The sequence below is a fragment of the Hemiscyllium ocellatum genome, chromosome 16 (assembly GCF_020745735.1).
Source record: "Hemiscyllium ocellatum isolate sHemOce1 chromosome 16, sHemOce1.pat.X.cur, whole genome shotgun sequence".
Taxonomy (NCBI): Eukaryota; Metazoa; Chordata; class Chondrichthyes; order Orectolobiformes; family Hemiscylliidae; genus Hemiscyllium; species Hemiscyllium ocellatum.
The window spans coordinates 80,663,810-80,674,510 of record NC_083416.1 but is presented as its reverse complement, the minus strand read 5'-3'; the positions used below and the strand labels follow the sequence as shown (position 1 = coordinate 80,674,510).

The 10,701-nt window shown below is 42.8% G+C and overlaps 1 protein-coding gene across 1 annotated transcript; it reads right to left on the bottom strand.

The window, feature by feature from the left end:
- Positions 1-768: 768 nt before the first annotated feature.
- Positions 769-5,121, bottom strand: LOC132823509 (protocadherin-10-like). Its single transcript, XM_060837437.1, has 2 exons — positions 2,547-5,121; positions 769-1,076 (listed from the first exon to the last, which is right to left on the bottom strand). Exons 1-2 carry the CDS (start codon positions 5,019-5,021, stop codon positions 1,041-1,043), a joined length of 2,511 nt encoding a protein of 836 aa, XP_060693420.1. The 5' UTR covers positions 5,022-5,121; the 3' UTR covers positions 769-1,040.
- Between the last annotated feature and the right edge of the window lie 5,580 nt (positions 5,122-10,701).

The window sequence follows — 10,701 nt, the reverse complement described above, 5'->3', positions numbered from 1 at the left end:
AATGCACTGACCAACAAAGGCACACGTGTCAAACACCTTCTACACTAACCTGTCTACCTGTAATTCCACTTTCAAGGAACTATGAAGCTGCAGCCCAAGGTCTGTTTATTCGGCAACAGTCCCAAGGACATGAACATTAAGTGTGTAAGCCCTGCCCTTAATTGCCCTATCAAAATGCAGCACCTCACATTTATCTAAATTACGCTCCATCTGTCACTCCTAGACTCATTTCCAATATGATCAAAGTCCCATTGTACCCTGAGATCACCTTCTTTTCTGTTCATTACAGCACCAATTTTGGCATCATCTTCAAACTTACTAATCATATCTCCTGTATTCACATCCACAGCATTCATATAAATGTCAAAAAGAAAGGGACTCAGCACAGATCCTTGTTCCACACCACTGGTCACAGTCTGAAACGCATGCCTCCACCATGACCCTCTGTCTCCTACCTTCAAGTCACTTTTGCATCAAAAACGTCTAGATTAGATTACTTACAGTGTGGAAACAGGCCCTTCGGCCCAACAAGTCCACACCGACCCGCCGAAGCGCAACCCACCCATACCCCTACATATACCCCTTACCTAACACTACAGGCAATTTAGCATGGCCAATTCACCTGACCTGCACATCTTTGGACTGTGGGAGGAAACCGGAGCACCCGGAGTAAACCCACGCAGACACAGGGAGAACGTGCAAACTCCACACAGTCAGTCGCCTGAGGCGGGAATTGAACCCAGGTCCCTGGCGCTGTGAGGCAGCAGTGCTAATTCCCCCTGTATTCCATGTGGTCTAACCTAAGTCTTATGGAACCTTGTTAAATGCCTTACTGAAGCCCGTATAGACAATGTCCACTGGTCTGACTTCATTAATCTTCTTCGTGGCTTCTTCAAAAAATTGAATCATGTTAATGATGACACGATTTCCCAAGCACATAGACATGTTGACAATCCATAATCAATTCATGCCTTTCAAATACAAGTAAATCCAGTCCTTCAGAATCCCCTCCAAGAACTTACTCACCACTGACGTCAGGCTCATTGATCTGTAGTTCTCTGGCTTTTCCTGACCACCTTTCTTAAATAAAAGCATTATGTTAGCCAAACTCCAGTTTTCGAGCACTTCCCCCGTCGCAACTGATGGTACAAATATCTCGGCAAGGGGCCCAGTAGTTATTTCCCTAACTTCCCACAATGTTCTAGGTTTCATCTGATCCAGCCCCAGGGATTTATCCATCTTGATGCATTTCATGAGGCATAATCCAGCACCTCCTCTTCTGTAATTATGGGCACTTTTCAGGATATTAGTATTTGTTTCCCCAAGTTGCCTGGCTTCCATATCCTTCTTTGCACTAAGCACTCATGTGAAATATGCATTTGTTACTTCTCCTATCTCTTGCGAGTCCACAAAGAAGTGGCCTTGCTGATCATAATGGGCCGTATATTCTACCCAGTTTTTTGTCCTCAATGTTTTTGTAGAATTCCTTTCGATTCACCTTATTACTATCTGCCAAAACTATTTCATGTCCCCTTTTTGCTATCCTGATTTCCCTCTTGAGTATACTCCTACAACCCTTATAGTCTCCAAGGGATTCATTCAGTACTTGCAGTGCGTTTGTCATTCTCTGTTTCAACGTGTAGCTCTCATTGTATTCTCCGTCTCTCTCCACCATTCGCTACTACCACTTCCACACCTTCCCGCCCACCCCCCCACCCCCACCTCTCCCGTCACCCCAACTACCAGGACCAACACTCAAAATCCAGTGCTGTCAGCACCATTTAGTAACCATTTCTACATAACTGCGTGATCGTGCAAAGACAAAATACAGTGCATGCTGCAAATATGAAACACAGAGAATGCTGGAAAAACTTAGCAGGTCTGATAGCAAGGAAAGATAAACCAAAATGAATGTTTTGACTCCACTATGACTCTTCTCGGGGACTGTAGAACAGTCATAGTGGACTCCAGACACAACTCTGTCGCTTTCCCTACAAACGCTGCCAATCCAGACGACTTTCTTCGCATGACTCTGATTTTGTTTATGTAATCAACTGGATTAGAATACTAGAATGAAATCCTTGCTAAACAATTGTGCAACGTAAAAACTGCAACATGCATGTAATAAGTTTGATCACAAGGTCCTACGACAGAACCTATGTCACTATTTTGTCCATGTTATATTAGACCAACATCTTTTCCCCCTGATTTCCAGATAAGCAACGTTCAGTTTATCGACTGAATACATGAACAGTTACGACTGTTTAACCCGTTCACGATTGGTCAATTCAATATTGCATGAGGCGGAGAAATAAAGAATTTAAGAGCAAGCTCACGTCATTGGGCCCTTCTTAGATGCTCTAACATTCTGTAATATTATGACTGATCTGATCTTAATGCCTCGTCCAAATTTGCCCCCACCACTCTCTCTCTCTCTACTCCACACAACCTCCGGTTTCCACTACCCCATTCCATATACAATTACATCATGTTTGATTTCCTTGACCAAGGAAATACGGATTCTGCAAGTACGTTACATGTCTCACCTCGTGTGATTGAACGCTTTCTTTCACAGTAGAATAGGGCTCTTTTGTAGTGTTGTCTATTAGAAAAGAACCATGTTTCACAGTAATCGAGGATTGCAGCGGATCATGTAACTTTAACAGCGTGAAATCCTTCGTGAATGCATTTGAAGTCGGACACTTGCCATATACAGCCGTGTGAGGGACCGACACTCTTTCGTACACATCTGGATAATTAACTGGAATTGGAATATTCGCACTGGCTTTTTGAACACCTCGCAGTGAATCTCTTTGTACACCACAGAAGAGTATCTCTGAGCAACAACAGTCGCCATGATCTCCATGTGAGCCCTTCTGAATTTTCAGAGCGAGCATGACTATAGCCGCAAGAAAAACAAAGGAGATTATCCCAAAAGAAATTATCAAATACATTCTGATATCATGTGTCCAGAAATCGGAGTTCCCCAGCGCAGCAACATTAGATGCACTTGTCTGATCAGTTTCCAACACTGACAAGTTGATACTGATTGTTGAAGAAAGTGAAGGCTTTCCGTTATCTCTGACCAGGATCACGATTTGCTGTTTCAGTGAATCCTTTGTGCCAAAGTGGCGGATAGTCCATACTTCTCCTGATTCGGAAGACACGGTAAACAAACTTTCATCCGTGGGCTGGCTAATCTGATAAAACAGCTGGGCGTTCTGTCCTGAATCAGCGTCTGTGGCTGTCACTTTAATCACAAGATAACCCGGATCCGCAGATCTGGGTAGGGTCTCCTCTGCTGCTGAGTCTCTATTTGCCAATGGCGATAGGATCACGGGAGCGTTATCATTTTGATCGACTATAATCACATTTACACTTACGTTGCTGGCAAGCGGAGGGGTTCCATTATCCATTACTTGCGCAGAAAGCTGAAGATCGTGAAGCTGCTCGTAATCGAATCTTTGTTGCGCAAACATCACTCCGCTATCTGAATCGACATAGACGAATGTGGATACAGGAACACCATGAACTGTTCTATCCAGTATTGAATATGACAGTCGGCCATTTTGATTACTGTCTGGATCGTTTGCCGATAGAAATCCGATTGAAGCGCCTATAGCATTATTTTCCGTCGCATACATTGTAAAAGAAGGCTGCGTAAAACGTGGTACATTATCATTTACATCCGATATTTGCACTGGGATAGTCTTGTAAGTCGAAAGTGGGGGGTTGCCTTTATCCGTGCATGTAATTGTAATGTTGTACTCAGACACCTTTTCACGATCTATGACACCGTCAGTAACCACTGTATAATAGTTATTCGAAGAACTGTCAAGCTTAAAAGGAACATCCTTCGAAACACGGCAAGAAACTGCCTGTCTTTCTTTGGAGTCTCTGTCCGTTACTTTCAAAATGGCTACCAACGTCCCTTCAGGGGCGTTCTCTGGAATGGGGGCATGCACAGAACTGATCATTATTCTGGGGGCGTTATCATTAACATCAGTAACTTTTACTAGGACCTTGCAGTACGATGGTATTCCTGCAATGCCTCTGTCCTTTGCTTGCACCGTCATCTCGTAGTTCTCCATCTCCTCGAAATCAATTATTTCATTTACTCTGATCTCTCCTTTTTCAGCATTAATGCTGAACAGTTTACGTATTTTATCACCAGTGTCCTCGCTGAAAGAATATATTACTTCACCATTTACTCCCTCGTCTAAATCTATAGCATTAACCTTTGCTATTAAAGAACCCCTCGGTGCGTTTTCAGGAATCGCAACTTGGTACACATTCTCATCGAAAACCGGTGCATTATCATTTATATCAGAAACGATGATGACAATCTGTGTGCTTCCTGATTTGCTCGGGGAACCTCCATCGATTGCGGTTAGTGTTAACCGATGAATCGCTTGCTGCTCTCTATCTAAGGCTTTTTGGAGGACGAGTTCTGGAGTCATTATTTGGTTGCTATTGGTTTGTAGATCCAAAGCAAAGAAATCATTTTGGCTTAGTCGATAAGTGTGGACGCTGTTGCTTGAAGAATCAGGATCGTAAGCTCTTTGAAGTGGAAAGCGGGTTCCGGGTGAAGCAAGCTCTGATATTTCAAAACGGGTCTCGCCTTTCGGGAACCCGGGTGGATTGTCGTTTATATCGATAATCTCAACGTCAATATTATATAATTCAAATGGGTTCTCAGTCATAGCTTCCAAAGTCAACACACATGCAAATATCGGTTCACAGAGCTGTTCCCTGTCGATTTTCTCATTGACGACCAGAATGCCGTTTTCAAAATTTATGTCCAGATATTGCTTGTGCTTTTCAGTTGCAATCCGAAACTTCCGAACGGACAGCTGCCGTAAATCTATCCCGAGGTCTTTTGCAATGTTCCCAACCATAGAACCTTTTTGCAATTCTTCGGGAATTGAATAGCGAATGGTTCCGTAAACTGAATATAAAAATTGGCCGAATATCAAACAAAGAAGTTGCACAAAAAATAATGGGAACGTTAAATAAGCCATTCGTACTCAAAGACCAAAACGTATACTGCGGGCAAATACACCAAGAAATTGCACTGCAGTTATCATACCCCACACAACACCATATCAAAAGGTACCTGGTTCGCTTCTTTCCAACTTCCAGTTGGAAACAATAGCATTATCTGCACGAAGTTCCTTTAGCGACTAATGTGCTTTCTCAGATGTCATGAAGAGCAAAAGACAAAGAGTGTGCTGGTCATTCTCGGATATTGCCGAGCGTTTCGCTTGTGGGGGTGGGGCTGGATCTCCAACCACATTGCTATCACCGTATTGGTACACAGCGACACAGCGAGTATCGACCAATTATAACACCAACTCCTCTTAAAGCAGTATTGAACCGAATCACGTTGTACAACTTTAAATATGAGTGCATTGTCATACAATGTAGTTATTTAGGTTGTAAATGGTTTGTGCAAAAGCTTTAATACAATATAGTATTGATTGTGACAGCTTGCAATTTGATTTTTAAATGTATTTAAGTGTATTATTCATGGCGTTCTGCAATGACCAAACTTGAAGTCAGCCTAAACTAGTGTAAGGTGTACATGGAAAACATTACAATTCGATTAACATCATATAGTTATCATGTTTCATTCAACATAATAACTTACATGCTATGAAAGCATTTTTTAGTGCTGGGTTAAAGATGTTAAAGTTGTTACAGTTTCGCCAGACCATAGGACTGCTTTCTCGCCAAGGAGTGATAACTGATGGAGTTGAGAAGGAAATTCTTCATGATAAACTCAGCTAGTATGGGAATTGAACGCCATAGGTGTTTGTGCAACTCAGCATTGTAAACCAGCCATTTTGTCATATTACAGAGATTTTGTTTTCTTTAATCATTTTTCTGGGCTATGGACATCGCTGGCTGGCCAGCATTTATTGCTCGCCCCCAGTTGCCCATGAGAAGGTGATTGCGAGCTATTTTATTCAACTGCTGCAATCCACCTGCTGTGGGTTGACCCATAATGTCATCACAGAGGGAATTCCAGGACTTTGATCAGCGACAGTCAAGGAACCATGTTGTATTTCCAAGTCAGGATGATGAGTGACTTTAGGGGAAATTAGAGGTGATGGTGTTCCCATGTATCTGCTTCTCTTGTTCTTCTAGATGGAAGTGGCTATGGGTTTGGAAGGTGCTGTCTGAGGACCTTTGGTGAATTTCTGCAGTGCACCTTGTAGATAGTGCACACTGCTGCTACTGAGTGATGGAAGCGAGGGAGTGGATATTTATAGATGCCATGCCAATCAAGACTGTAGTTTTGTCTCGGATGGTGTCAAGTTTCTTGAGTATTGTGAGAGGTATATCCATCCAAGCAAATTGGGAATATTCCATCACACTCCTATCTTCTGCCTTGCAAATGGTGGGCAAGCTTTGGTTAGGGGGGAAGGGGGAGGGCGGGATGTGGTGGTGGGTTCAGGAGATGTGTTATTTGCTGCAGTTTTTCTCGCCTCTAGTCTGCTTTTGTTAGCTACTGTGCTTATATGAAGAGTCCAGTTGAGGTTTCTGGTCAATGGGAACCCCCAGAATGTTGATAATGGTGGATTTAGTGATTGACACCATTGAATGCCAAGGGGTGGTGGTTAGATTGCTTCTTCTTGGTGGTGATCATAGCTTGGAATTTGTGTGGTACGATTGTTACTTGCTGTTGTCAGCCCAAGCCTGGATATTGTCAACATCTCGTTTCTTCACTGTCTGGTGAGATGCAAATTGTGCTAAACATTATATATTCAATAGACAATAGACAATAGGTGCAGGAGTAGGTCATTCTGCTCTTCGAGCCTGCACCACCATTCAATATGATCATGGCTGATCATCCTCAATCAGTATCCTATTCCTGCCTTATCTCCATAACCCTTGATTCCACTATCCTTGAGATTTCTATCCAACTCTTTCGTAAATGATTCCAGAGACTGGGCCTCCACCGCCCTCTGGGGCAGAGCATTCCACACAGCCACCACTCTCTGGATGAAGAAGTTTCTCCTCATCTCTGTCTTAAATGGTCTACCCCGTATTTTTAAGCTGTGTCCTCTGGTTCGGCACTCACCCATCAGCAGAAACATGTTTCCTGCCTCCAGAGTATCCAATCCTTCAATAATATTATATGTCTCAATCAAATCCCCTCTCAGTCTTCTAAACTCAAGGGTATACGAACCCAGTCGCTCCAGTCTTTCAGTGTAAGGTAGTCCTGCCATTCCAGGACTTGTGAACCTACGCTGCACTCCTTCAATAGCCAGAATGTCTTTCCTCAAATTTGGAGACCATAACTGCACACAGTACTCCAGGCGTGGTCTCACCAGGGCCCTGTACAGCTGCAGAAGAACCTCTTTGCTTCTATACTCAATCCCTCTTGTTATGAAGGCCAGCATGCTATTAGCCTTCTTCTCTACCTGCTGTACTTGCATGCCTACCTTCATTGACTGGTGTACAAGAACACCCAGATCTCTTTGTACAGCACCTTTACCTAAATTGATTCTATTTGGATAGTAATCTGCCTTCCTGTTCTTGCCACCAAAGTGGATAATCATACATTTATTCATATTAAACGATATCTGCCATGCATCTGACCACTCACCTAACCTGTCCAATTCACCCTGTAATCTCCTAACATCCTCCTCACATTTCACCCTGCCACCCAGCTTAGCATCATCAGGAAATTTGCTAATGCTATTGCTAAAACCATCTTCTACATCTTTAAGCTACAGTCCCAGCACTGATCCCTGTAGTACCCCACTGGTCACTGCCTGCCATTCCGAAATGGAGATGTTTATCACTGTTCTTTGTTTCCTATCAGCCAACCAACTTTCAGTCCAAGTTAGTATTTCGGCCCCAATACCATGCGCCCTAATTTTGCTCACTAACCTCCTGTGTGGGACTTTATCAAAATCTTTCTGACAGTCCAGGTACATTACGTCTATTGGATCTCCCTCGTCCATCTTCAGAGTTACATCCTCAAAACATTCCAGAAGATTAGTCAAGCATGATTTCCCCTTCATAAATCCATGCTGACTCTGACCTATCCTGTTACTACTATCCAGATGTGTCGTAATTTCATCCTTTATAATAGAATCCAGCATCTTTCCCACCACTGAGGTCAGACTAACTGGTCTATAATTTCCTGTTTTCTCTCTCCCACCTTTCTTAAAAAGTCGTACAGCATTGGCCATCCTCAAATCTGCAGGAACTGATCCCAAATCTATCAAACTCTGGAAAATAATCACCAACACATCCATGATTTCTCGAGCCACCTCTTTCAGTACCCTGGGATGTAGACCATCAGGCCCCGGGGACTTATCAACCTTCAGACCTAACAATCTCTTCAATACCAATTCCTGGCAAATGTAAATTCCCTTAAGTTCAGGTCCTTCAGCCACTATTACCTCAGGGAGATTGCTTGTGTCTTCCCCAGTGAACACAGATCTGAAGTACCAATTCAATTCTTCTGCCATTTCTTTGTTCCCCGCAATATATTCCCCTGTTTCTGTCTTAATCATTTTTTTTTTGCCTTTTACTATCCTCCTTTATATTTTTGGCCAGTTTACCTTCGTATCTCATTTTTTCTCTGTGTATTTCCTTCTTAGTAATCCTCTGTTGTTCTTTAAAAGCTTCCCAGTCCTCCGTTTTCCCACTTATCTTTGCTATGTTATACATTTTCTCTTTTAACTTTATATGTTCCATAACTTCCCTCATCAGCCACGTCCACCCATGCCTTCTCCTAGGACCTTTCTTCCTTTTTGGCATGAACTGATCCTGCATATTCTGCATTATACACAGAAATATGCGCCATTGTTCCTCTACTGTCATCCCTGCAAAGATATTGCACCATTGAACTTTGGCCAGCTCCTCCTCATAGCTCCATAGATCCCTTTATTCAACAGAAATATTGTCACTTCTGATTGTACCCTCTCCCTATCTAATTGCAGATTGAAGCTTATTGTATTATGGTCACTATTTCCCAATGGCTCCTTCACATCGAGGTCCCTGATCAATTCTGGTTCATTGCACAATACCAGACCCAGAATTGCCTTCCCCCTGGTCTGCTCCAGCACCAGCTGGTCTAAGAATCCATCTTGGGGGCACTCCACAAAGTCTGTTTCTTGAGGTCCAATACCATCCTGATTCTCCCAGTCTACCTGCATGTTGAAATTCCCCATAAAAACTGTAGTAACATCTTTACGAGAGGCCAATTTCAGCTCCTGATTCAACTTATATCCGAAATCCAGACCCCTGTTTGGGGGCCTGTAGATAACTCCCAAGAGGTTCTTTTTACCCTTAGTATTTCTCAGCTCTATTCATACTGACTCTACATTCCCTGATTCTAGGTTCCCCCGCGCAAGGGACTGAATATCATCCCTGACCAACATGGCCACCCCACCCCCTCTGCCTGTCAGTCTGTCCTTACGATAGCACGTGTAGCCTTGAATATTCATTTCCCAGGCCCTGTCCACTTGAAGCCATGTCTCAGTTATCCCCACAATATCGTATCTGCCAATTTCCAAAAGAACCTAAAGCTCATCCATCTTATTTCTAATGCTTCGTGCATTCATCATTGAACATCCCACTTCTGAACTTATGGTGGAGGAATGTCATTGATAAAGCACCTGAAGATGTTTGGACTTAGGAAACTATTTGGAGGAACTCCTGCAGAGATGTCCTGAAGCGATGATGACTGACCTTGAACAACCACGACCATCTTCCACATACCAGCTATGACTCCAACCAGAGAAGAGTGTGCCCCGATATCAAGTGATTCCAGTTTGCCAAGGCTCCTTGATGTCTCGCTGTGACGATGCTGTCACTTTAAAAAGCTTATTTTGTCCTGGACATTTCTGAACTGAGGTTCTAAAGGCAGAGGTACCAATGTGCTATGGAGCTCGCCTGAATCTGTCTTTTATTAAAAAAAAATCTAACAATGGAGTGGGCTTGTCCAGTTCTCCCAGTGCAGATTCAATTCTTTTTAGTGTAACAGTCACAAGATATATGAGTACCAGAGGGCTTGCAAGCTTCAGTAAATGATTCCTGACTGACTTTCTCTAAAACATAGCTGGATGCTGTTCATTCCTGTCTGTAAGAATCTGTGTTTGGATTTATCTTTTTTGCCAAGGTGGTGTATGTGTGGAATGTTACTACAGTGGAACAGGTAATTATGTTATAGTATTGAGTTTTGGTTACGTTTCCCAAGAATTAAGTTATTTAAATTCTGCTTTCCCTTGTACATGCTACAACTGTGATGTTTAAATAAATTCTCTTTTGCTTAAAGCCAAGTAGTTTGACAAGATGCATTACACCTGGAACACTCACTTCATATCTACCTTTAAAGTAAGAAAAGGTTAGGGTCCAGGCAACCTTCTCAAAATATTTTAAGGGGGTCTAACCTGTTCCATAAGAACATTGTTGAATGCATCCTGGATGTCATGGGTTGTCACTGCAACCTAATCTCTGGAATTTAGCTCTTTTTCCCCCATGTTTAAAGGCAGGCTGTAATGTGGCACCAAGTGGCCCTGACAGAATGCAAATTAATGTTAATGAGCAGGGTATTGCTGAGCTGGTGCTGCTTGATAGCACTGTCGATTACACATTCCATCACTTTACTGAAGATCGAGAGTAAATTGATGGAACAGTGATTTGCCAGGCTTGATTTGCTCTGGTTATTATATATAT